This window comes from Muntiacus reevesi, chromosome 11 (assembly GCF_963930625.1).
Source record: "Muntiacus reevesi chromosome 11, mMunRee1.1, whole genome shotgun sequence".
Taxonomy (NCBI): Eukaryota; Metazoa; Chordata; class Mammalia; order Artiodactyla; family Cervidae; genus Muntiacus; species Muntiacus reevesi.
In genome coordinates, this window is record NC_089259.1 from 34,373,723 (window position 1) to 34,401,506 (window position 27,784).

General features: G+C 44.4%; 1 protein-coding gene across 4 annotated transcripts in view; it reads right to left on the reverse strand.

Annotated features, from left to right (window-relative positions):
• Positions 1-27,784, reverse strand: part of PARP4 (poly(ADP-ribose) polymerase family member 4) — a 76,409-nt gene that overhangs the window by 32,219 nt on the left and 16,406 nt on the right. For all 4 annotated transcript variants that reach the window (XM_065902459.1, XM_065902457.1, XM_065902458.1 and 1 more), the window contains 17 exons: positions 26,716-26,791; positions 25,832-25,945; positions 23,613-23,762; positions 22,965-23,102; positions 21,983-22,156; positions 18,815-18,975; positions 17,810-17,947; positions 15,456-15,551; positions 13,000-13,183; positions 12,660-12,816; positions 11,400-11,524; positions 9,120-9,251; positions 8,315-8,401; positions 6,121-6,285; positions 5,659-5,705; positions 5,428-5,506; positions 919-1,056 (listed from right to left, as the gene is read on the reverse strand). In XM_065902459.1, the coding sequence (XP_065758531.1) occupies positions 919-1,056; positions 5,428-5,506; positions 5,659-5,705; positions 6,121-6,285; positions 8,315-8,401; positions 9,120-9,251; positions 11,400-11,524; positions 12,660-12,816; positions 13,000-13,183; positions 15,456-15,551; positions 17,810-17,947; positions 18,815-18,975; positions 21,983-22,156; positions 22,965-23,102; positions 23,613-23,762; positions 25,832-25,945; positions 26,716-26,791 (2,161 nt within the window). The remainder of the gene's footprint in view (positions 1-918; positions 1,057-5,427; positions 5,507-5,658; positions 5,706-6,120; positions 6,286-8,314; positions 8,402-9,119; positions 9,252-11,399; positions 11,525-12,659; positions 12,817-12,999; positions 13,184-15,455; positions 15,552-17,809; positions 17,948-18,814; positions 18,976-21,982; positions 22,157-22,964; positions 23,103-23,612; positions 23,763-25,831; positions 25,946-26,715; positions 26,792-27,784) is intronic.

Here is a 27,784-nt window from a genome sequence, read left to right on the forward strand (position 1 = left end):
TAATAGCCATAAATGATTTTGTATCTTTTTATAGTATCAATGTTTTAAAAGCTGTAAAAAGTATACAGACTAACCAATGTAATATATGAAGGCACATTTTCTTTTTGGTAGGGATTAAGGTAAAAAAAAAAAAAAAATTAGGGCTTCCCTGGTGACTCAGACAGTAAAGAATTTGCCTTTATCCAGAGACCTGAGTTCGATCCCTGGGTCAGGAAGATTCCCTGGAGAAGGGAATGGCAACCGGCTCCAGTATTCTTGCCTGGAGAATCTCATGGACAGAGGACCCTGGCTGGCTACAGTCCAAGGGGTCGTAAAGAGTCAGACACAACTGAGCAACAAACACTATTAAGGTAAAAATTGCTTCCCAGGTGTGCAGTGGTAAGGAATCTGCCTGCCAATGCAGAAGACACAAGAGACTTGGGTTCAATCCCTAGGTTGGGAAGATCCCCTGAGGAAGAAAATGGTAGCCAGCTCCAGTACTCTTGTCTGAAAAATCCCATGGATGGAGGAACCTGGTGGGCAATAGTTCATAGGGTCACAAAAGAGTCAGACCCAACTTAGCTACTAAACAATAACAAAGGTAAAAATGACAATTTTTAGGGGAAACATGCCACATGGGGGCTTTGCTTGAAACTACAAAAATTTTTCATTCTTGATGTCATAAATATTTTTTGGTTGTGCCTCTCACATGCAGGGATCCCAACTAGGGATCGAACCTGCAACCTCTGCTGTGGAAACACTGAACTGCCAGGGAATCTCCTCTATCACGAATATTTTTAACTGTAAAATCTTGGGGTGGTGAGAGCTCTTTTTGTAATGCTAGCTTTTCAAGATTATCAATCATTTCCAAATTTAAATGATCTATTCTAAAATACTTTTTCAACAGTATCTCCTACTTTTAAGTAAAAAGGACTATACCTCGCTTTCTTTTTCTGGATGCTTTTCAACCCACATTCTTGGGAGATACACATCAACCAAACCGATGAGGAGAGAAAATCCACTGCTGTCTAAGGAGCTGCCTTCCACAGTACTAATCACAGCTTTGCAGTCTGTTCTCTGCAAAACAAACAACCGTGAGAACAAAGTAAATAAGTGAATTACACCATACTATCAAGTAGCAAATCTGTGCATGATTTACGTAACTCTATTAAAAATCAACAATGTGTCAACAGAACCCCAAATTGTGAACTGTAGGTTTTACAAGTGTGACCAGATCACATTTTTATCTTCTTGGTTCTAAGGTACATATGCTCAGTCGCTCAGTTGTGCTCGACTCTAGGCAACCCCATGAACTTAGCCCGCACGGCTCGTCTATCCATGGAATTTTCCAGGCAAGAATACTGGAGTGGATTGCCATTTCCTTCTCCATCTACTCTGGATACACACAAGCAAACTCAGCCCCCTGGAGACAGTCTCAGACCCTGGACCCAAAGGTGATTGGTCTGCATATCCCATTATCTGGATGCAGAAGATAATTACAACACAGAATAGTAAAACAGAAAATCCAATGGGAATTTTAGAATTATGCCTTTATTGTAAAATAGTATTTTTATAAGTATAAAATACCTTCTGAAAATACAGAGTGGAGGCTTTAAGTGACAAAGGCGGTGTGGCAGATTGCTTGGCCTGCCCTCTGTAGTAAAATTCTGCAGCTCCTCCTTTCAGGAGGTCGTGCCTATTTTTCTGCCCTTGAATGTGCTGTGGCCAAGGGGATGCTGGCAGATGGAATGCAGGCAGGGGCTTGTGCTGTGTTTGTGGGACGGGCTGCCCTCCTCTGCTGTGCTGAGCTCTGAGCTCTGGCAGGTGAGAGACCAGGGCCAGCACCCTGGCTGACACCAGGCCACCAGCCACCTGTCCCAGGCCATCCTGTCCCCAGCAACAGGAGGAAAGCTTGAGAATAAACAAATGCTTATTGTTTTAATCCACAAAATGTTGGGATTGTTTGTTATACAGCAAAAGCTCTCTGATGCCAAGGGGCTCTTGTTGAGGATGTATTATTTACATGTGTTTAACTTTACTCCCTCACTTCTCAGGTGGTGTAGTGGTAAAAAATCTTCCTGTTAATGCAGGAGATGCAAGTGACACAGCTTCAATTTCTGGGTTGGGAAGATCCCCTGGAGAAGGGAATGACAGCCCACTTCAGTATTCTTGCCTGCAGAATTCCATGGACAGAAGAGCCTAACAGGCTACAGTCTACGGGGTCGCAAAGAGTCACTCACGACTGAGCACACAGACAACTCTATTCCCTACCAAGATCCCAAAACTCCCTACAATAAAAAGGGCATAAAGACATTGAGAATGGGGACAAAGATAAAGGCAGAGAAGACGCCAACAAATTTCAATAAGATGGAAAGCTAACAGAGCTGTGTGAAGTGATTCAGCCAGAGGAGAGGAAGCCACTGCCTGAGCCCCATGGCGGGGCAGTTGCGAGCTGTGAGCTCAGGGCCTGCAGCTCCCTGGGAAGGACCCCTCAGAGGCACCGGAGAGCAGATTATACCCTTAGCTGTCAGCCCAGGTCCCCTCCTTGCCCTTGGTAGCAAGTAGCTGGCACCTGTTTTCTCACTAATGGAAACTGAAGATTTATTACTTAGAGAAATTCAACCAAGTAGAGTCCAGACTCGGGAGTCCTAAGTATAACGAAGCACAGACACAGAGAGCAGTTAAGTGAAGGCTGGTGTCCCCACTCATACCTGTGAACACCCTTGAGGTACTCTGCACAACCGCGCAAGGGTGAAAACACACAAGAGACTCAGCCCCACACCAGCGGACCAACTGCCACCAGCCTCGAGCGCAGGCCCGGGGTCCACTTGCCCCACTTACCACACAGCATCTAACTGACTTCTGAGGACAAACAGAGAGAGGCCACCCAGATGCTGGAGGAAAAGCCTTTAAACATGAAAATGGAGGCCAACTGAGCAAAAAGCCAGAAAAAAAGAGAATACTTACAGAACAGTAAAGAGCTCTTGCCAAAAAAAAAAAAAAGAGAGAGAGAATTAAAATTTCAATAAAATGGTTGTAACTTACGATTGAGAAAATCACCCAGAAAGCAGGATGAAAGGACAAGAAAATGAACAACAGGAGAGAAAATGTGAGAAAATAAGGGTCTCAATTCAGGGTCTGACTAAGAGTCACTGAGAGGTGAAGGGGAGATGGACACTTGTTTATTAAAACATAAGAAGATCCCCCAGAACTAAAGGCCATGAATTACATATATGATGAAAGAATGTCAGGTTCTGATGAACTTTCAGAACATCAGGGATAAAGAGAAGACATAAAATTCTTTCAGGGCTCAAAAACAAAACAACTGCCTATCAAGAACAGGGGATAAAAAGGTTTAACCTCTCAGAAGTAACACTGGGGGCGGGATGACAATTTTTTCAAGGTTCTGAGTGGGATCACCTACCCAGTGGGAAGGGAGCACGCAGAAGAGGATGTTTTCAGACGTTTGGGTTGTAAGGGAGGCTGTGCTCTATCAGGTGTTGGGAACTAAAGAGGAAAAGCCTTGTGGACAGCAGGCCCAGGGGAGCGGGCAGGGTCAGGAAGAGGAGTCGCTGACTCACTGAGACAGCAAAAACAGCCCCAGAGGGGCTTTACATGACAGGTTAGAACAAATGAGAAGAAACAGTACTAGAAGACAAAGAAAATGGCAATCCCCCCCCCCCCGCCCCAAGAAATATTATATAAAGAAGTAAAAAGAAAAAAAGCCATCATAATACATTTCTTGGCTCAGTGTTATTATCATTTATGTACTCATAATAACTTAAACATTTACCATCGATTTAACCAGGTTTCCCAGATGGCGCAGTTGTAAAGAATCTCCCTGCCAAGCAGGAGACATGGGTTTGATCCCTGGGTTGGGAAGATCCCCTGGAGGAGAAAAGGGCAACCCACTCCAGATTCTTGCCTGGAGAATCCCATGGACAGAGGAGTGGAGGGCTACAGTCTACACGGTTGCAAAGAGTTGGACAGGACTTAGTGACTAAATAATAGCAGCAAATTGATTTAACTAAAAATCATACTATAACTCTTGGAATAAGTGGGTTAGAAACATGTGCACTGAGGTGAGAGGAGGGCAAGAGGGTTACATTTTCATCTACCATAACAGAAAGAGAAAAGATACCTCTGGCAGCCTTAAGAAGAAAAGACTAGACAGAGAAAGATCCTCCAGCAAGAAGGAATGGAGACCAGAGAAGACAAGCAGATACACATTGGAGAGCTTTTTTAAAATCAAGAACCACAAAATAAGGACCTAAAAACTTAACAAGAGGTGAATGATAAATAGATTCTTATATAGTCACAATGGATCAGTCAGTCAGTCAGTTCAGTCGCTCAGTCGTGTCCGACTCCCTGCGACCCCATGAATCGCAGCATGCCACGCCTCCCTGTCCATCACCAACTCCCAGAGTTTACTCAAACTCATGTCCATAGAGTTGGTGATGCCATCCAGCCATCTCATCCTCTGTCATCCCTTTCTCCTCCTGCCCCCAATCCCTCCCAGCACCAGGGTCTTTTCCAATGAGTCAACTCTTCGCATGAGGTGGCCAAAGTATTGGAGTTTCAGTTTCAGCATCAGTCCTTCCAATGAACGCCCAGGACAGATCTCCTTCAGGATGGACTGGCTGGATCTCCTTGCAGTCCAAGGGACTCTGAAGAGTCTTCTCCAACACCACAGTTCAAAAGCATCAATTTTTCAGCACTCAGCTTTCTTCACAGTCTAATTCTCACATCCATACATGACCACTGGAAAAACTACAGCCTTGACTAGATGGACCTTTGTTGGCAAAGTAATGTCCCTGCTTTTTAATATGCTATCTAGGTTGGTCATAACTTTCCTTCCAAGGAGTAAGCGTCTTTTTATTTCATGGCTGCAGTGATTTTGGAGCCCCCAAAAATAAAGTCTGATACTGCTTCCACTGTTTCCCCATCTATTTGCCATGAAGTGATGGGACCAGATGCCATGATCTCAATTTTCCAAATACTGAGCTTTAAGTCAACTTTTTCACTCTTCTCTTTCACTTTCAGTCACAATGGATAGTCGTTTATAAAAAGCTGTATCTCAGAATAATTCAAATACTTGCAAAAATATTTACAACACAAAGTCAAGTGAAAAAAGCAAATGTAAAAATTTATATTCAATACAATGGCCATAAGAGCTTCCCAGGCGGTACTAGTGGTAAAGAACCTGCCTGTCAATAGTGGAGACATAAGAGATGCAGGGTCTTGATCCCTGGGTCAGAAAGATCGCTGGGAGAGGGTATGGTAACCTACTCCAGTACTCTTGCTTGGAAAATCCCATAGACAGACAAAGCCTGGTGGGCTACAGTCTATAGGGTCGCCAAGAGTTGGACACGACTGAAAAGAAAGGTGCTTTGGAAAACTGATGTTAAAATACGAGTTCTTAAGAAGTGAAAGCAAAGACCTACTAACCTTTTTTCTCAGGTCGTGTGTGTCACTGAAGATGAATTCAATCATGTGCGGCATCTCAATAGACATGCTCAGAGAAAAGCTACAGAAGTGAACAGAGAGGTTGCTCAGTCCAACATCCCAATTACTGACCAACTACATGCAGCTCTTCTGTGTAATTTTAAATGATAACTTAAGCTATAAAATGAATGTTCACTGAATGATTGACAGGTATTTTGTATTTTAGGTACTAACCTTTGCTTTGTTCCTGTTTCCTTTATACAAATCTTCTCTACTGTATCCTGAGAAAAGAAAAATACATATGTACAACTAAGTATCTGCTCAGTTTCACCACAAGAATCTACACTCACACACACACACACAAGTACACAATTTATACAGATGCACAAAAAGCAGGGAGTCTGAACACTGTATGGAAAGCAGCAACAGCAGCTTTGGTGGCGTCTCTGGAGACGGAATTAAGATTGGTTTAAAGTTGCCTCTTTGGCTTATTGGCATTCTTTATGCTTATCAAAATTCTTCATGAGCACGCAGTACCAACATAAAATTTAAAGAGACTGAACAGAATAAAAACAGGATGCCATTAAGCATCCTAAATGTCACTACAATTGACTCTATGCCTCAGAGGTTAGGTTATTTAGATGCTGTTTCTTCCCTCTGCATAAATCACAATAAAGCTGCTGTCGCCAAACGGACCTGAAGGTTCTCCCTCAGAGCCCTGTCCTGCTGCCAGGGCGCCACGGTGGCCGGCAGGAAGAAGACCACGCAGGCACCCTGGACGCTCAGCTCCGTGATGTACGTGATTTTGATCAGGACCTTGGCCTTTGGGGGTAAGTTCCCGACACTGACGGTGAAGATGTCCTGAAATGGAAGTGTATGACTTAGGCTGTGTCTCAGAAGCATCTCCATCCCGCAGGCGATCCCCTCCTGTTACATACAAGGTCTGATCACAGCTTGCCTGCTTCCTCCTCAGAAAAGGGGACATGGCCTCCAGACCAGCACTGTCTGTGCAGGAGGAGAACCCAGGGCCCTTCCCCAGCGGTCTGGGGTCCGAGAGGCTGCACCCAGTGGCCTCTGCTCCAGTGGAGACCACCCCACTCCCCCCGCAACCCTATGGCCTCTCTGTGGCCGCAGGGCTCTGCCCAGGACGCCTGCCTGCCCCTTCCTAGAGACTAACCCTCCAACCCCAAGGCCTCTCTGCGGACACAGTATATCAGCAGACTCCTGCTGGCTATAGAGCTGGAGCCTGTAATACCAAGTTTGGCCCTCATTTAACTCTTTTCTAGAAAATTCATCATCTTATGTTTCAGAATAATTGCTTTGCTTTCTTTTAGCAGGTATTGCCAATCACTGTGTAAAGGAATAACTTCATGCCTAGTGAGGTCAGAAAGAGGCCAGATCATTTCCTCTGAACCCATGTTGGGTGCTCCTGACATGGCCAAGCCTGTGCTCTGTTTCACTGAACTCAGTCTGCTTAGATTAGGGGTGTATGATATTACGATTAATGTAGATTTGAGGAGTCAACTGTTGTTACCTTTGGCATCAAGGTGGGAACAAACAACGAAGACAGGATTATCACACAGCAGCAGCACTTGGCCTCAAGGGAAGGGTATGGAGACCAGGGCTTCCTGGAGGGGTTCCACGGGAGGTGTATGGTGGCACTGCTGATACAGGGTCTGGATGGGTGCCAGCTGCCACCCACGTGGTATCACCCGGGTCACCTACAGAATCCTAACTTGTCCCAAACCCGAAGGAAGGCTGAGCTGCCAGGCAGCCAGGTGAACTGAATTTCAGCTGAATCCCTCAGAGGAAGAGGGGACCCATGGTTAGGGCACCTGGGCCTCCTGACACAGAGGTCTAACTCCTGCGGGGCTTCTCCACAGAGGCTGGGCACCGTCTCCAGCCTTGCTTTTGGCACTCAAATTTTCTCTTTGTTTTTCCATTAACTTTTTATCTAACCTCTCCTGTTACTTCACCGCTTAAACACTGGGATTCCAAGTTGGGCCTCCACCTGCATAAAGAGCACTAGGGGCCTGTGTAATGGCACCATGCCCCTCTAGGGACTCCAGGGGACCCAGCACTTGAGCACAGGGCCAGCGAGCTCCCCGTGGAACAATCACCTCTTCTTGTTAATCCCCATTCTGCAGATTTATCCCTTAAATCTATTGTAATTTTAATAACTGCCTGTTCCAAACATCACATTTTGACAGTATTCTGGCGATGAGTCCTCCTCAGAGGTGTGTCAGAAGCACATGGCCTGTCTTTAGAAACGACTGACGTGTCTATACTGGAGAGGCTGCACGTGGCCCAGCACCTGCCTAAGGCACACTTAACACATCTTACAGTTAAAGCAAGAAACGCGTGGATGCGGCCCTGTGGCTCCTCCTCCCAGATCTCCACATCTGACCCTGGGAATACCCAACCCTAACCGTGGACCCAGCCTAGGTCCTGCAGATGCGCCTCCCTGAGACACGACTGGTGAAAACTAGATAAACTGCTAAGTGAGCTTAGTTCTGGGGGAAATGTAAATATCTTACCCTTCTACGGGAAGATGGAAATTATGTGCCCACATAGCTTCTTTCTGTTGTCACGTCTGGGGAACGCAGTTCCCAAGGACACAAATGGCTCTTAGGATCCGCTGGGTGTCCCTGGCCATTTCCTCCTTTATCTAAACAAGTCACATGGGTCTCACTAGCCAAACCTCCCTTCCCAACTACATGAAACTCCAGGGCCTAAACCAGCAAAAATGATTCTACTTTCTAGTGAAATTTAGAATTTCATATGCTAAATTTCTAATGAAAATTAGAATTTCATATTCTAAATCAATTTCCCCCGTTCTCCCCTTTCTAGCAAGCACGTGGGACTGACTTGGATGAACGTCAAGTCTTACGGGTGCATCCTGATCCATCAGGTAGGCGCCGTGGCCTTGACTGATCGCCTCTCGGTACTCTCGCTGGGCCACTTCCTTCTCTTTAATCTGAAAAAGACAGTGTTGTACCAGTCATGATATGAACAGTGACTTCAGACTTTAATAAGGAAAACTTCATCAACATTTATTAAAACACAGGCAAAAACAGAAGGCTAAGCTAAGAAGACTAAGATGAATGAAAACTTACATACAGCGATCATAAAAATGTACTTCTAATAAGAATTTGAATCAGAAAAGGCCAACTGAAGAGGATGCTCTTTAAAAGCTGGGACCAAAATATTTGAGAGCTGATAGTGAAAAGGAAGTTTGGAGCTTTACTCTGAATAAATAAAAAATGAAGTTCGTCTTAAATTTGATAAAATGTAAGTTACTATTGCAACTGTGGACTCTTAGAATAAACAAAGAATTAATCAACTTATACTTCTTCTGGACATATTTTTCTTCACTTCAGTTGGCTTTTATAGCAGGGTACAAAGGATCAGTATTTTTGCAAAAATACATAAAGGGCGTCACCAATTTTCCAATGTGTCTCTCAAACTTTTGATACTGAAACCACTATTGTTCAAGTGCCTGGACAAGGAATCTGGACAGGCAGGAACAGAGGCTAGCTAACCAGAGAGGGACGCCAGATGTCTGAGTGGAGGCTGGCTGTACAACGGCCTGACTCTTCCAGGAACATCCTATTTTATGACCAGGCTGCTACTCAGCCCGAAACTAAGGGACTCAGGATGGCCCATCCCACAGAGCAGTTGGGGTTCTCCCTTACCTCTCCCACCACGTGCTTCCCATTGATGAAAGCCTCGAAACCACACACAGCTGCCTTGTCGTCCAAGGGAAAAACATATTTTGCCTCAATGGGCACATGACTTTGGTTTGTGTATGTTTGAAAAACAACGACCTAAAGAAGAAAAACCCATATATTTGATGAAACCGCATGAACGATGTTTGTAGGAACAGCTATTAATGGAAACTGCTGTGCATGTGAGGCCCCAGAGGTCAGGACCCCATCCAAGTCACTGCCTTTGATGATGCGCTGTCACCAAAAGGAAAGAAATTTTAGGTAAAGATGATGGAGGATTTTTACTAGAACTTGCAACAGAAACTAATACACTGTAACATTTTTGACATCTTAATCTTCCTCCTTCAAATGCAACCAGTGTTTTAGTTCAGCTTAGCTGTTAAACTGAAACCATTAAGCTCACTCCGAGAAGTCCAGAGTGGGCCACGTACAGCCAAGTTCCCTGCTGCCGGCTCTGTGTGGACACTCAAGTCAGATAACAGGTCAGCTATCCAGAAATGAGAGGAAGGTTCATGGCTGCACCACGAGTTATGTGTGGGGCAAACCCTTCCATGGAAAAGCCTCATCATACAGTGTCTAATCCACAGTGACACACGAAAGACACAGGTCGCTCCTGCAACACTTGTGTGCACCGGGGCCCTCACGTTCACTATGCGGAACAGCCACCACCGACGGGCAGCCCAGCATTACCGTCTTGTCTACATTCGAGGAAACCACCAGGGAACAGCCACCACTGACGGGCAGCCCAGCGTTACTGTCTCATCTGCACCCGAGGAAACCACTGCGGAATGGCCACCACCGAAGGGCAGCCCAGCGTTACCGTCTCATCTACATCCAAGGAAACCACCGCGGAACCACCACCACCGACGGGCAGCCCAGCGTTACCGTCTCATCTGCACCCGAGGAAACCACTGCATGACCGGGCTGGAGAAGGATGAGCATGAACTCCAAACTGGGCTCTCAAACCCCAGGGCTCCGCTGCGGTCAACACCAGTCCCCCCACAAACCAATCCATCCCAGACCATCCAGTTGGAGTAACGAGTTCAGACTGGTCTCTATCACATTGTTCAGTGCCTCCTCATTCAAGCAACAGTACAACAAGCGCTCATCCTGTGGAGTCTGGGAAGAACTGACATGCAGGTGAAGCCTGAGTCACAAGAAGTGGCAGTCATGTGCTCACAGCTTCTATACGGCCCCACAGAGAGGAGCGCCTGTAGTGCCCTGCCTGGAACCCACACCTGGGTCCTTCCCACAGCGGGACGCGGGGTCCCCAGCGGCTTCAGGGTTGTATGGGTGGGTCAGCAAGGGCGGGGATGGAGGTCAGACACACCCACATGGTGTCAGCCTCAGGGGTGGCAGGCAGGCTCTTCCCCACCCCACACCCGCCTTCCCTAGTCAGGTGATCACTAAAGACCAGCCTCACTTCCCTCTGAAGGACCACAGACAGTCTCTCCTGCCAGCCCGACTCCCTCCCCCTGCAGGCCTTGCTCCCAGCCCACATCCCTGCATGGTGTGTTCCTGGACAGAACTGTGTCTCCTAGCTGGTCATCCTATGACTGTCCTCAACTTGGGGAGGAAGGTAGGGGCCAGAGTGATCCCGTGAGAACACAATTCTGGCAGGTCACTACACTGCAAGTGTCTTCCAAAGGCTTTCTGCTCACTCCACGTGTCAGTCTGTGCCTGACAGGAGTGCCCACTGCCTCTTCATGCACTTCCAACCACGGCCCCCTCACGCTGCTCCTCAAGGCCCCCCAGTCCCCATACTGATCCTCAGTGTCCCTTCCACCCTGCTCCTTGGTGTCCCCACTGCTCCTCAGTTCTCCCTCCACCCCCTCTTCACCCTGATCCTCGGTGTACCCCATGTCAGGTGCACTCCTGCCTCAGGGCCTTTGCACATGCCCTTCCACCACCTGGAATGGGCACCTCAGATGTCCCTTCTCAGGAGGGCTTGTTGGCCACTGTGTTCACCAGTCCATCCCCTCCTACCTGCCCTGGTTTTCTCTCCAGCAGGCCCATGTTACATATTTATTTCCCGAGTGCACTGCCTGGTCCTGCTCTACCAGGCAGGCTTTCCTTAGACTGCTCCTTGTGGTTCACCTAGAGCTTAGGATGGCCCCAGGCACACACTGGGTGCTCAACAAACAAATTTTAGAAATGTATGTGTTTAGTTCACGCAACTGTGATCCAATTCTTGTGTATGATTTACATTCATTTAGTTTAAAGATCACAAGACCACAAAGAACATACCTGGGCTACAAAGTCTATTATTTTTCCCTTGATGTGAACGTCCTCCAGAGGAACTGAACTCCCTGAGGCATCCTGGAGACCGGCCTTGATGTCGGGGAAAGGCGTGCTGCCTGGAAGCTGGTGATCTGCAAGTCAGAAACATTCATATCAGCTTTGAAAGCCATCCCTCCACTGTCTGTTTCTGTCACCTGCCCTTTATTCCTTCCCCTTCCCTTCAAACCTTATATTTTAGGGTAAGTGGACAAATAGCATTTTATGATTTTCAGTCACCATTTCTTTCTTTCTTTTTTTTTTTTTTTCAGTCACCATTTCTTAAAAGCCAATCCACATGAGATGGGATAGGGGAAGCATTCCCAACGGGGATGCTGCCTTTTCAGTCTACTAACTATGTGGCGTCGTCTCGCAAATTCAGAGTTTAAACATATACAAGTACACACAGGTCTTCAGAACACCATCTGAAGTGTTCTGATGCATCTCTTAAGTGCATCTCAAGTATGAATCTGGGTTTCTGCACCCCCTGCTCAGTCAGCGCTGTCACTGTGCCATAGAGCTGCAGCGAAAGGAGGTCTCTCAGACTTCAGTCCCAGGAAGCCCGTGTCCTCACGAGTCACGTGGGGAAGGTGCCAGACTGGGCTAGAGAGGCAGATACACTCTCACGAGATACACACTTAATGACTCCCAGTGGAAAACAGGGGTCATGTTCTACATGAAACCATATATATTTTTGATAAAAAATAATTTGATCACAGTTTAAGATGCTGATGTGTTTTTAAATGCTATCAATTAATATTATACTAGTGTGAATTTACAATTTTCTGAGAAGCAGTCACCTTCTGCTTACACACAAGCTGCACATGTCAACTTCGCAGTCCCTTCACATAATGCAGGTGTTGATCTCATTCCCACAGGGGAGAAACGGAGCCCAGAAAGGTTATGAGGTTTGTCTAAGGTTGCACAGCCTGGTAACTGGCAAGCTACTGAACTCTAAGGCTGTGTCTTCTGCACTGTGACACCTGGACTTGGTTTGGGTGGCAGTAAATGGCTCAGCCTCAGTGAGTTAATGAAGTAACAGGGGGCTTTGACATCACCCAAACTCTCAATCACCCCAGGTTTTCCTTTTACAAAATAAAAAAAGAAACGAAGTGTTTATGTAAGAAATCAGAGATATAGTTACCAAACATGAATATAAATTTCACTGAAAATACAATGTTTAAGTTCTATAAACATCACAGAGAACAGCAGTCAAAAAAGCCATCTCACCTTCAACTGTTGAAAAATTTGAAAACTCAGGTCTGTATTCCTCTAATTCCGTATTATCACAAGGATGAAAGTCCTTTATTTTATCTCCAGATACAGAAAATTTAACAATATATTTCATTTTAACCTGATTGGTTTTGTATACAACAAATTCATCATCCTAGAGAAAACAGAAGTTCAATAATAAAGGAAAAGAAACTTTATTGGCAAATGTTTTCATAAAAGCAGAATTTCATGTTTGTTAATTTAGAAACTGTTGAATTCAGACAGTAGCTATACAGTAATTATTTAAACTTAAACATATTTGATAAAAACAGAAGCCTGTCTGCCTCGATAGAAATACCTCAAAGTCCGAGCTGACTGTATCCGTTCCCCGCACCCCGTGGACACTGTCGTACTCGGGTGGTGCCTCTGTCAGGGAGAAGTTTCGTTCATGCAGGTCCATGCACCTGCCAAGGGCGACGTCACAGACGACCACGAGTCGGGTGCCGTCTGTCTGTCCAGGGTGCGAGTACTTGATGCTCGTACTGCACGTCACAGGAAGTAAGCACATATGTGTTTTACTTTACAGTTACATGGCAACACTGTTTTATACATGTAGGAAAACTAGAATCCAAACGACTTTGCTGGTAGAATATTCCAAATTTTACTGTTACTGAAATATCTCTGAAGATTCCATTTAGAACTCTATTTACTTATTTAAAATGTTTATGCAAAACACACATTTATTGCTCCTCTGCTGTGCTAGGCAGCTCTTTATCAGCTACTAAAATATACAGACTGAGGAAAGAGAAGGAAGAAGCCCACCTGATAAGAAGAAAAAGTGGATTAATTCCTGGCACTAAAGTTCAGAAAGAACATGAAATGCCAAGTAAGAACTGGTCAAGGGACAAACAATGCTGCACCCTCATGAAGCCTTCTGGATCCAAGTGGAAAAACAAAATGTCAAGTGATGCCCAAACGAGCTATTCCATTTAACTTTCTTATGAACGAACAGCTTTAATAAAGTAACTGTTGTGTCAAGAGTTCAGGCTGGGTGACTTGGGGGGGGGCACTGTTGAGGACACACCTCTAAAACTTGCACTTCTGTTTGTGCTGATGGGTGCCCCATATTTATAAACACAGGACCCTGACTACCCCACCCTCCTCCTGCTCATCTCTTCCCATTCCCCTCAGCCCCCCTCCTCCCTCCTCACCCCTCACCATCAGCAACTGTCTCTCTGGCTTGTCTGCGAACCAGCTCTCAACCCACTGCAGTCTGGTCTGTTTGCACTTCCTCACCAAAACCCCACTGTCCATATCCACTGAGGACTTCAATTTGGTTAAATTCAACTGACTGCCAGTTTGCCTTTTGAAAAATGTTTTAACATATAAAAGTGCTTACTTGGAAAGACTCTGTACATAGGAAAGCATTTATTCTACAAATGTTAAATCTCAAGAATAATAATAAGACGGCTATTGTAGCTGCCGCCAGCTCAGGAAAAAGAGCATCATTATCTTGTCTTTCTTTCTCGGTGTCAGCACATAGGCACGTGCCCCTCGGTAATAACGTTATGTGGAGTCAGTCCATAGTCTGGTCCTAAGGTTTATCCATTTGACACCTGCAGCTGGAGAGCACCTGGTTAGTACACACGCACACGTGGAGATGTCGGACCACACCAGCACATCATCCACCCCACTGCCCAATCCCCACTTGTCTACGTATACCAGTGTTTACTAGCGTGGTGATTCTCAGCCCAGATTGTGTGTTAAAGTCACACACGGAGCAGAGAAACTACTGGGAGCCCACTCTCGGCCCCCGAGACCCTGACTGAGCAGATCCGGGTGAACTCTGCACCAGCACTGTCCGAAAGCTCACAGGTGATTCCATGTGCAGCCAGGATGGGGTGCACTGCCCCCCAACCCCCGAGTCACACTATCACAGCTGCTCTTTAGCTTCATGAGATGACGGCACCCTTTTCCAGGAGGGGAGACTCACCAACACCTAAAGGTGTTAAAGTGTCTGTCGATACAACAGGTGTGAAATGGTCTCATTCTGGTTTGATTTGCATGTTCTTAATCACTGATCTTTTCAAGTGTTTCCATACATGTTTCCTCTTCATATCTTTTGCCCTTTGCTTACTGGGTACTCCTTCTCTCATTGATCTGGGGGGACTCCTTAAATTCCTGGATAATCATCCTCTGTCCCGGACCTGAATCTGTCATTTTCTTAGTTCCGTGACCTGAATGCAAGTTATTTAAACTCCATGAAGATGTTTCATCTTCATAAAATGATTCCCAATACCACTGTGAGGTTATCAAACAACGTGCCTGAAGGACTTAACCTGGTGCTTAGTAAGTTCAATATGCTGTGGCTGAAATGAAGAGAGACTCAGATATTATTCCAGGCCCTGTCTGTGAGCGAGGTCATGTGCTGGAGAAATCAAGACCGCTGGCTCTGGAGAAGACAAGGTTCTGTGTGGCTTTCCACAAGTCACCCCCACTGTCCCACAGTGTTCTTATCTGTGATCAGGGTGGGAGTGACAAGGCCTGACCTAGGGGTTTGCTGTGAGAATGAGTCAGTAAATACAGGTAAAAGTTCTTAGGATAGTAAAATCACTCAAGATGATTTCAAATATAATTTTCCCAAATATCCACCACAAGACAGGCTTCTACAATATACTGAGAAAACTGGCTGCTTTAATTATCTGTTCTTGGTGAGAAATCCTCACCAAGAAAAGACAGGTGAAAACTTGTAGCAAGTATTGGTCTCCTTGGTGACGGGTGTGTATGATGTGATTAGAAAGATAAGGTACTGACCTGAGTGAATCGCTGAAATATATCCCACTCCCAAGATTTCCAATGTCTGTTCTCTTCACGCCACGATCTTCAACTACTTTGGGTAAAAGCAACCCACTGGAAAATAATATTATAGTGATTTACTAGAAAAAAGGAATCTTTCATTATAGCCTCATAATTCTGGCCAAGAAAGGAGCTATTTAAGGACTTCTGTGAAACAAGCCAGACACAGACAAACATTGCAAGACTTCACTTGTATGTGGAATCTGAAAAAGTCGAACTCAAAAACCTAGAGAGTAGAGTTGTGATTTCCAGGGGCTAGGGGTGGGGGAAGCTACTGGGGGTGGTGCTAGTCAAAAATCATGAACTTCCAGTTACAAGACGAAAACGCTCTGGGGATGCAATGCCCAGAGTGGTGACTGTTTGTGACGATACTGTACACCGGAAGTCTGCTAAGATAGTATTAGATCTTCTGTACTTACCACAAGAAGAAGAAAAGGTAAGCCTGTGAGGTGACGGATGTGCTAATTAACATGATCATGGAGATCTTTTCATAATACATACATATATTAAACCATCACGTTGTACAACTTTAAGAAATCACGTTGTACAACCTAAAGATATACAGCTTTTATTTGTCAATCATAACTCAACAAACCTGGAGAAAATATACCAACTGAAAGTCAATAAATAAAGAATTAGCATGAAGTGAAAAGAAAAATGTATTTCAAAGTAACCTCAGAGTAGGAATTCCAGGTGCCACTGAAATGGATCCAGCCAAGGCCGTTTCTCACCACCATCAACCTGGTGGGCTGGCTAGCCACTGCCCACCCTCAGGCTGAACCCATGAAGGGCTCAGCAGAACAGCCATGAGGCCAAGACTGACTGTGTTCCCATTGCAGGTTCCTGCTTTCTAGAACTCTCTGCAATCAAACAAACCAGATTATCTCTGGGAAGGTGGGAGACGAGAGACTCCTGCCTTTTATTACATCTGAAGTTTATGTTCTGTGTTATGAAATAGAATTAATTTTGTAAAATGGTTTTTGGGATGTACTTAAATAATCTTTCTTACTCAAAGACTGTTTTTACTGCTTCATTTTATTTTAAATTTTCAAATCTTCACTCCACGTGGAGTTTGTGTGAGGAATGAAGTAAGGATCCAACTTTATATTTTTTTCCAGACAGCTAACCATTTACATCCATATATGGTACTCAAGCAAACACTTTTCTCATAGAGATAAAAGCTAATTTTATCATATATTAAATCCCCTACGTTTTTGCATTTATTTGTAGATTTTTATTTTGCTGCCTCATCTATTTCTCACCTCATTGTTTTACTTAGCAAAGCTTTATGTTTTTAACATCTGACTGGTTAATTCTCTCTGGTTATCCTTCTTTTTCAGAATTACCCTGGTAAATTCAAATTTAAAAAAATATGGGCTATAGAATCAGCTTTTCTTTTCTTAAAAAAAAAATCTTGTTAGTAGGTTTATTTACTTATTTACTTATGGCTGTGCTGGGTCTTCACTGCTGCTCGTGGGCTTTCTCTAGTTGCACTGAGCATGGGCTACTCTCCAGTTGCGGTGCACAGGCTTCTTACTGCGGTGGCTTCTCTTGCTGCGGAGCACGGGCTTTGGCGTGGACAGGTTTCAGTAGTTGCAGTTTCTGGGCTCTAGAGCACAGGCTCAACAGCTGTAGTGCACGGGCTTAGTGGCTCTGCACCATCTGGAATCCTTCCAGGTCAGGGACTGAACCCGTGTCTCCTGCACTAGCAGGCAGATTCTTTACCACTGAGCCACCATGGAAGTCCATTGTTAGTATTGCTAGTATTCTTATTGTGATAGCACAAAATGCATAGGTCAATTCAAGGAAAACCTGTATCTTTCTAATCAGCTTGTATTTGGGTTTTTCTGAAGCAGTTAAAACTTCTTCCAGGTGGAGCCTGCATAAGTCTTTAGTAGGGGATTTAACTAAGATCCAGGTTTAACCATGATTTCCCTTGCTCCTGTGACTTCAGTTTCAACTCTAATATTAAGTATTATTCAAAGCTAACAGAAATTAGAGCTATGTATTGAATAGATAATTCATGGCATCTGGGAGCTCTAATTTCTAGACTATCTTTGAGTTAGATACACAGGTAAGAGTCAGGACATAGAGAATTCCCTTTCTTCAAGAAGCAATTCGTTTTCATGCACTGCACTTTAAAATATATAATAATTAACATATGACTTAAATTACATACTTAACTATAAAGTGTTCAGTCTTCTCAGGAATTCAATAAGCTGGCTGCCTTTAATGGAATAGATCCACGTACTACAGAAAAAAAGTCTAACTGTAGCTGAATAGTCTGGAAAATAGAGATGGTGTCCTCTTACCGGGACAGGATTCCCATGAAGCTCTGCACAGAAGACCCATGAAGCAAGTGCCTGACATTGCCAATGTGGCTCCGGAACTCTGTGGTTTCACTTACTCTGCCAACTCTAAATATCTGCAAGATGTCCACTGGACTTTTACTGTAGAATTAGAAGAAAACCTTGAGATTGCATAATTAAAAGCACAATAAAAAATTGTTAGCAGCAGCAGAAAACCCAAAACCGCCCAAATGTCCATTATTAGAGAACTGATTCAATGAATCACAATGCAACATCTCTTGGAAATACTATGCAGCCATTAAAAAATCCTCTCTTAAAAATAAGTAAGGATGTGAAAAAAAAAAAGTAAGGATGTGAAACAAAACTTATAGTAAAATGTTAAGTGTTAAAAGTAGGTTATAAAAAAAATCACGCAAAATATTCCATATTTTATCAAACATAATATACAGAATATACGAAATGAATTTGTTCCTTTGTTCAACATTCATGCACTCATTCAACAAACATACTCTGTGCTAAGTACTCTACCAGCAATAGAAATAAGAAAACATGGTCTCAGCCTTGCCGAGCTGACACCCTGATGAGACAAGATCAAGAAGGTAATAAACAGCTGACCTTCTGTGCTGCTCAGCAGGCCAGCCAGGTTCAGAGAGAGATCCAAAACATGTTTCTTCATCTTAAAATCTTAATTTGAGTGGATTTTACCGTGCAATACCCTTCAGCACTCAAACACTGCATTTGTGAACAAACTCCAATACTCTCTCATCTAAATTTTTAGAATCTAATTCTGTGCAACAGTAGGTGAACTTGGAATGGACTGGAACAGTGGGGAGTGTTTAAGCACAGAACACAGCTCTGAGCCCTATTATAGACACAGAAGTGAGTATCTGTCATCACACCGTAATTACCCTGCAGTGAGGATTAATTATCTAGGTGTGTGAAGATCTGCTCTACCAGAATCTAAAGCAGGTTAAAGAACAGACCCTCACCTATCTCCTATATTCCTACCTGTGATTATTCTGCAGCACCTCTTCTCTTACTCTCAAAAATTCTTCAGTGTTCGGCTCAACATGCTCAATTTTGCATCTCAAAGCTCGGTATTTGGCAAGAGACGGTGGGTTGGGTTTGGCCAAATTAGTTTCACAGACATTAACCATGTCTCTTATTAGCTGTAAGTAGAAATGATTCATACATGTCAGAACGACCACATATCAAAATAATTTATATCATACTGCATTTCTCAAAAAGGTTGAATAAGCTTTTTCCATCACCAACAAACTCAGTATGAGCAAAGAAAGAAACCCAAATAAACTGCAAAAACTGCCAAATATTCACAATTCATAACACAGATTAAGCTTCTTAATTTACAAAGCTTCTAAAAACCATGAATAAAAACATCAAGACCTAAGAGAGAAAGAGGCAAAGGACACGAACAGACAGTTCACAGAAGAAGAAACACACACATCCCTAAAACATCTGGAAAGGTGCTCAGGCTCACTACACTGAGAGGCTGTTTCTAGTCTATACAAGTGGTGAAGTTTGACAAAGACACAGCTCATAAGACGACAGGAAATGGAAATCATTCACCGGCCGTGAGAGGGCAGCACAGAGAAACCCTCAGGGAAGCGGACAAAATCACCCCAGTTACTGATGTGTTTATTCTTTCCGGCTGCACTTTTCCCTCGGGGACTGCCTCTCAGAGATGCCCTTGCTTAAGAACAAGACACCAGACACACAGAGCGTTTACTTCCCGTGGCGTCGTTCACTGTGTCTGGCGGGGACAGCTGGAGGATGCCCACCCAGGGGCATGTCCCAACCGAGGACAAAAATGAGGGTGATCTCCACACTCAGAGTACATTATGTCAGGTAAAGAAAACAGGTGCAGGACAGAGAAGAGAGTATATGACTTTTTATGTAGAAAAAGGGGGAAGGACTAAGTATGTTTGCTCATTTTCACATTTATTTGCATAAAGAAATGGTGCAAAGACAAACAGGAAACTAACAAGCATGGTTATGTGTTGGGGAAGAGGAGCTGGAATACGGGTGGTGGTGACAGGGTGCAACAGAGTACACCTTTTAAATATAATTTTGACTTCTGAATCATGAGGATGTGTGACCTACTGAAAATACAGAATCCAGCTACTTGGGTGGGCAGCACACACATCCTCTCAGTAGCAAAACCAAGAGCTGAAGTTACACTCAGTGTTGAGGAAATCATGGAACTTTAAACATGGAGGGTCCTTTGTCATCTTATTCACTAACTCATCTCATTTGTTGGTTCCTCACATATTCTGGATTACAGACTCCCCTGGGAATCTGTGCGTGTGTGCATGCATGCTAAGTCGCTTCAATCATGTCCTTTATCAATAGCACCACCTGGGAATCTGTGGGAAGCTGTAATTTCCCCCAAACAAGCAGAATTTAACATCTACAAACTCCTCTGAAGTCTAGAGGTCATGGATCTCTGATTTTGTCTGGAATCCTTCATGTTCAGATGCGACAATCCAGAGTCAGAGGAGGTGGTGCCTCACCCGGGACGGGGCGAGCCCTGTCTGCCTTCCTGTTGTTCTCTGTGAGCTTAGTCATGCACATATAACTCGCTTGTGGCTAAAGAAATAGCCAAGACATGGAAGCAATCCATGTCCACTGACAGATACACAATGGAATACTACTCAGTCATAAAAAAGAATAAAATAATGCCTAAAATAATGTCATTTGCAGCAACATGGATGCAACTAGAGATTATCACACTGAGTGAAGTAAGTCAGACAAAGACAAGTATCTATGATGTCACTTATATGTGGAATCAATATTGTTGTTGTTCAGTTGCTAAGTCATGTCCAACTCTTTGCAACTCCATGGACTGCAGCATGCCAGGCTCCTCTGTCCATGAAATTTCCCCAGGCCAGAATAGTGGAGTGGGTAGCCATTCCCTTTTCCAGGAGATCTTCCCGACCCAGGGATCAAATCCATGTCTCCTGCATTCAGGTAGATTCTTTACTGTCTGAGCCACCAGGGAAGCCAAATGAACTTATTTATGGAACATAAACAGACTCACAAACATAGAAAACAAACTTATAGTTACAAAAGGGAAGGGATAAATTAGGAGTCTGGGATTAACAGATACATACTCCTACATATAAAAGAAATAAAAAATCAAGGATTTACTGTAGCATATGGAGCTATATTCAATATCTTACAGTAACCTATCATGGAAAAGAATCTGAAAAAAGTACATGTGTGTATATATATGTGTACATGTGTGTATATGCATGTGTACAATATATATGCATACATCTGTGGGTGTATATAATATAAAATCTAGCCACTTTGCTGTACACCTGAAACTAACACAATATTATAAATGAACTATACTTAATTTAAAAATAATGATAAAAAGAAAAATAAGAGGGTACTGGGGGCATCCTCCAAGAGACATAAGAAGAAACCTTCCAGGAGGGATTCTGTGAGCTGGTGGGAAGGGGAGTAGGCAGGGGTGGGGGAGCCATCCCTGCAGGAAGCACAGAGGTGGGAAGGGGCCAGGCCCCAGTGAGGTCGCAGCCTTGAGTGAACTGGACCAGTGGCCACCCCACAGCTGGACTTCTCGTCCTACAGGGTGACAAGTCTCCTCACTGTTCAAGTCAGGAGCAGCTTTCTGTTTCTTCTAGGAAAGAATCCTACTTATCTCCTGATCCGGAAAGTCGTTTCACAGCATAGCAATTTTGAACATTCTTTTTGTGTGTGTGTGAGTCTATGTGTGTGTGTGTGGGGGGGGGCGTTGTGCTGGGTCTTCCTTGCAGGCTTCTCTAGATGCGGCACGTGGGCTTAGTTGCCTGTGTCCAGGTAGGATTTTAGTTCCAAGGCCAAGCATTGAACCCACATCCCCTGCATTAGAAGGCAGATGCTTAACCACTGGACCGTCAGGAAAGTCGTCAGCATAACAATTCTAAATAAACACTTGCTTCTGCACCACTCTTCCAACACAGGCTCCTTTGGGAGTATGATTCAGGTAACTTCCGTAAGGACCCCAATCACCCCCAAATGGCTCAACTGTTTGTTTTTGAGCTATCTCGAGAACCAAATTTCGTGATCCAGTGTTACCTCAGTCCAATGTGAAGGACTCCTTTTTCCTGTCCCCACAAAGTGTAAACTGAACCCCAAGGTGCAGAGGCTTACCTGGCACAGGTCCTCTTTCTTAGCCAGCAGGCTCAGGCTGACCTTCTCAGCCGTGGCAGCTCTGTGAGGGATTAATCTGTAGAACTCAGTCAGCATCGTTTGCAGTTGCTCCTGTGTTTCTCCATTTCTCGCCGCTTCCTTTACCAGGAGGAGAATTCCCTCTGCCTTGCTCACCTTTAAATAGAAGATGATACATGATTATTAAAATTTAACTTGATAATCTAGAAAAAGTAAAGTAACTTGTATAAAAAATACCTAAAATGGTTCTTAGATACATCATGACTATTAGCTTTCAACTGGATACTGTCACAAAGCAAGCTTGATGCTGTTGAAAATGCATCTTATTTCCAAACTGGGCCGGACTTAACTAGAGGAGGGAACGAGTCCTGAGTGTTGGTGTGTCTGCATCCATGTCTGCGTCCACAGAGAGGAGTTCTCACCAGGGGACTTCCTTCCACACGAGACATTTAGAAAGACATCTGGGTCAGACTCAGGGATGAAGCCCACCAGAACACCTTTCTCACTACACAAGCTCCTTGGACTTGACCCCATTACTTTCTCCATGAGTTATTTCAATGTGCTGGTGCAGGCACACACGCTCTACCCCTGGGAACACCTTCTTCACCTGCTCCTTCAATCGTACACAATCAAGAAGAGCCTCCTGATGGCTGCAGGTGCACCTGCCCTTCCCGACACGGTCGAAGGCTCAAGACAGTCACTCTGAAGTGGACCAGGGTGTGTGCCTCTCTCTGAGGACCTGCAGCACCTGCCCTGCGCTCCTCCCAAGGCTGATGCCGCAGATGGGACTCTAGTTTCCTCAGAAGCCCACTTCCCAGCAGCACCCCTCACGCCCCTCTCTCCAGTGCGAGAAGGAAGAGCAGCAGCACAGCGGGAGCCTTGTTCAGACGAGGCGCAAGCCTCTAAACCACAAGCAGGAGGCAGGCTTGCCTGGCAGAACCTGCTTCCAGGACACAGCACTCACGTCATTCAGGCTCATCATGCCCACGGGTCTCAGCAGCGTGTCCTCTAGGCGGCCGAGGGCTTCTGCCCAGAGCATCTCCACCAAGCCACTCACCTCAGGGCTCAGGGCACTCGAGTTTATTACCTCCTCCAAAAGCAACTGCAACCACAGAGAAACAGAGAAACACTCACAAAGAGTTCATGAGTAAGCTCCTTTAAACCTGAGATAAGCAGAGGTGTGAGAGGAAATAGCCCATGTCATCCCAGGAAAGGGGGACTCTTAACCCCAGGCCCCTCCCAACTCGTCCCTGCTTCTTGTCCTCCTCTCTCGACCCTCTTCTCTTTTACCCCCATGCTGTTCTCCCTCCTACCTTTTTCTTCACCCTGTAATTCTTTAGGCCTGCTGTAACATTAAAGATGAAGTGGCATTAAAGGTTGAGGACCCTGGCTCCTGTCCTGGCTCCCAGTGAAATCTCTGGGAAGCTGGGAGGTCTGTGGCTCATCCTGGGACTCACTCCCCACTTGACTTCGAGCCTCTCTGTGGGCCCCTCTTCCCTTCTTTTAACTCCTATTCTTGTCTCCTGCCAGCTTTTTATTTGTCATGAAGAAAACATTTCTGTTTAATCTATTTAATCAGTAATACAGAAGAATATGTAGAAATCAAGCTTACTGCTTGCAGTTTTTCAGATGCTAACTGGGTTGCTTCAGGTGTAAAATGTTCTTTCAGTAGAAAGCCTTGTTTCTTCAGCTCCTCAATATAATTCTCATAGTATTCACTTGCGTCTGCAGAGGTTTTCTTCACAGAGGACTGCCTCCTGGTCTGTAAGTTACAGCACGTAGCACAGGGTCAGGACATGAGCACACAGTAGCCTATTAGCACATCAATCTTTAATGAACACCTACTGGGTACCACGGTGGGGGTGGGGGGAGGGGAAACAGGATCACATATAAGGTGCCTCAGCTAGTTTCCTGCTGTAAAGGAGCTTAGAAACTAGCTATTGCAAGGAATTACTTAACATTTTCAATTCTTGACAAAACAGCCTAAAACCTGCAAGTTGGGGGGAAAGTTTGAGAGGCACGGCAGGTGGGAAAGAAGTACTGGACTAACGAAAGAGCCTCAGGACATGTGTTCAGAGCCCAGAATCTGACCTTACACACCATCCTACCCCACTCTGAAGTCTGGCTTCTAGCCTTCCAGAAATGAGAAAAACCGGGCGACGGGAGGAAAGAAAAAAACCTCAGAGATGAGGCATCATTAGAGACAGGCATAGTCTAAACGAAAGGACTGCACTAGCCAAGGTGAAAGGGAGGGGTGCTGGCAGGTCACGCAGACCAAGGCAGAGGCAAACACTGTGGTCATTCCCGCTGTCCTGACGGGGTGTCTGTCTCCCCAAATCCTGCCTTGTCCCAACTTCAGTGAACATGGAGGGCTTGCCCAGTAGGGCTGTGGAGACCCTGCGGGCTGTGCAATTGGGGCTGGATCACACAAGGCCAATAACCCTGCCCCACTGGCCGCAGGACACACACCACGTCCACATCACTCCATTCAAGAAGGTATAAAAAAAAATGAACAAGGGCCAAGATTTAATAAAATCAATAATTTTTACAACAAAACAAAACAAAACAAAGGTAAAATTTAACCTAATTTGGGAAGATTTCTGCCACAATGGATTAACAAAGGACAAGGGCCAGAGAAGCTCTGTCTGTCTCATCAGGGAGGGTTATGCCCGTCGAGGGAACAGACTCACACAGGAACAGGAGGGCCAGGCTGGGGGAGGGAGGCTGGGAAGGCAGAAGCAGCTAGACACATTCTACCTGGTTTTCAACTTGATTTTTACTTACTTTCACCCATGCACCTAAATTCTCCACAAAACACGGTCTACACTTCTGGGCAAAAGGCTAACAAAGTCTTTCTCCTTCTTGGACATACTTAACCTTGGTTTAATCTTTTAGTCCTCATGGAAGCTTGATAGGTGTGGGATACCAGCTGTAATATTTGGCAGAACTGCTTGGGTAATGGAGTCCTACACCAGGAGGGGAGGTCAGCAGTGAATGCCGACAGATGGCCAGCCTGATCCCTGGGCCCAGGACTGTGTAACTGTCTCCCTGCTGGGCATCGGGAACCTGGGAGCATCAGCAGCAGTCTGGGCCCTGAGGAGATGTGGTTCTCCTTTCTGGACGACAGCTGACCCCCCTGTGGGGAATGGATGAAGCGGGTGTGTCCTGAGCCTTAGAGAACCACTGTGTGGTCACTCAAAAGGGGAGCCTGTGAGCCTCCTCCGGTCAGTTAGCGTCTCACTGAAGACTCTGACAGGGCTGAAGGCTTTACAGGTGCAGGCTCTGGGTTGTTTCTTTTCTGTAACTGTCTTAGGTCAGAACCCTGCCCTTGAACTGACATTGACCTCGAGAAGGTTGTGGGCACGGGCAGCTCAGCTTGCTGTCCCTGAGCCCAGGCACTTCACACATATTTCAGTAGCAGCTGAGTCACGGCGGGGGCGGGACCACGATGCGCTGTCCCTCCTGATTTCCAAGGGTAGGTGTGTGGTCTTTTCACCTCACACTAGGAGTGGCCTCGAGGTAACTCCCTGGTACACAGCAGAGTTTAATGAAGTGAGTGAAGGGATCCAGTGCCGAGGTACAAACATTAGGAAAGTTTCTGTCAGTAACTCAAGCAGGAGCAGGAACCTGCATCCCAGGGAATGTTCTCCTGGCTCCCAGCCTGCCCTCCTCACCTCCATACCCCAAAAGAGCACCTCTCCACTTTTCAAAATGGTACTAGCTAAAAAGAGAGAAGCTAATGGATTGGCTGGTTCAACTGACCAGTTTTTACAAAATTTGCTATCAACAAGGTGGACAATAAAAACATAGGCTTCACCACGAAGCCCTTACCTGGGTGCCGGTGGCCAGGAGGAAGTGTGTGCATATCAGAAAGCCACGGTCCCCAGGGCCCTGGAGGCACTGCAGCTCCACCACAGCTGTCTCCTTACCTCCCTCTGTCACAACCTGGAAAACATGTTGCTCTTTTATAAGCTGCATTCACTAAATAACAAACCACACACTCCATTTAAAAATGTTGATTATAAACCTGATACAAATTATATCATTTGCAGAAATAATTTAGAAAGTAAATAGAAAATATAAATCATCTGGAGTCCTACTACAGATATATAATCACTATTAATATTTTTTTATATTTCCCTCTGGAAATTTTGTTATAAATATACCTGAAAATGTTTAAACCATCCCACTTTTCACATTTTCTTAATCAGAGAGGAAGTGTTATTTTCAAGTTACATTTTATTGAAATATCTTAAAAATACAAATGGAGCATCATTTTAAATACTACTGTTATTTTGCATTTATACGATGCCAGAGGAAAAGTTTTTTTATTTTTTTTAATGAAAAATAATGGAAATTCAACATACTGTAAATACTTGGTGTGAAATCTACTCTTTTAAAATACAAGAAACTGTTAACAGAGAGGAGTATCTTCATTTTTTAATGTCATATTAAGTTTTTGTGCTATTTATATTTTTATTATATTTTAAGCATATATATTATAAGTATGCATTTCTTTCATAATAAAAACACTAAAATCAAACATTACATTTTAAATGTGAAGTTTTTTTACTATTAAAAATCAACTCACATATTAAGGAGTATTTATTCAGGAAATGCACAATTTTTCAAAAATAGGAAAATTATCAAACAGGAAAAATAATTAGAAGACTTCAAACAGCTTTGTTCCCTCAACTAGAAATTAAGACTCTTACTTTTTCCAAGATGTTATATTTTGCAACTTCAAAATCTTGAGGAAGATGAGGAATTTCAACATCCTCTGCATGAAACCTGAAATTGGTATAATACAATTTTAATATCAAAATGAAGCTTTAGACTAAACAGACTTTTTGTAAAATTTTTCTTGTAGGTCTCCTAATTCCATACAAAATACATTGTAAGTTCTTAACACCTCCTTAGATATTCTAAAGATCGCAACAAGGTCCTGTGGAGAGAATGGATTGATCCCTCCCATACACAATTCTAGAGCTCTGAGTGCTGTCTGCTGCAGAGGTGGGGGATGACATGTGTCATGGAGATGGGGGCGGGGGGACCTATGTTCACCCTGGGCTCTGGCCCTTGGAAGCCAGTCACTCCAGAGGGACCCATACCTCTCCAGACTACAGTCAAGTCCTCTTTAAAATAAATTAGCTAATTAAGAAGCTAACTAATTAATTAAGGGTGTCATATTTCTCATAATCTGTACTTTTATTTTTGATATTTGTTCTCTCTTATAACATGAAGACTAACAAAGTGGGATCAACTGTGATATTTAAATGACACTGGAGCTGAAGGTATGTACACTTTAAGAAGCCGTATAGAACTTTAGACTCATATACTTCATTTGGGGAAGGCTATGTTATTTCTATCTCTATTTATTTATTTAAAATATCAGTTCAGTTCAGCTGCTCAGTCATGTCTAACTCTGCGACCCCATAGACTGCGCCATGCCAGGCTTCCCCGTCCATCACCAAATCCTGGAGCCTGCTCAAACTCATGTCCATCGAGTTGGTGATGCCATCCAACCATCTCATCCTCTGTTGTCCCCTTCTCCTGCCTTCAATCTTTCCCAGTATCAGGGTCTTTTAAAGCATCAGGTAGAGACTAATGAATGGTCTTTACTCAGAACACTGTTCAGGAAGGTAACAGAAAGAGCAGACTGCCCAAATCTCATCTCCAGTGGTTTTTCTTTTTTAAAATCAATCTAACAATTACATCTAGTCACATATAATACTGACAAGATAAAAATAATTATCACTACAGTAAGTGAATAATTAACTAAAA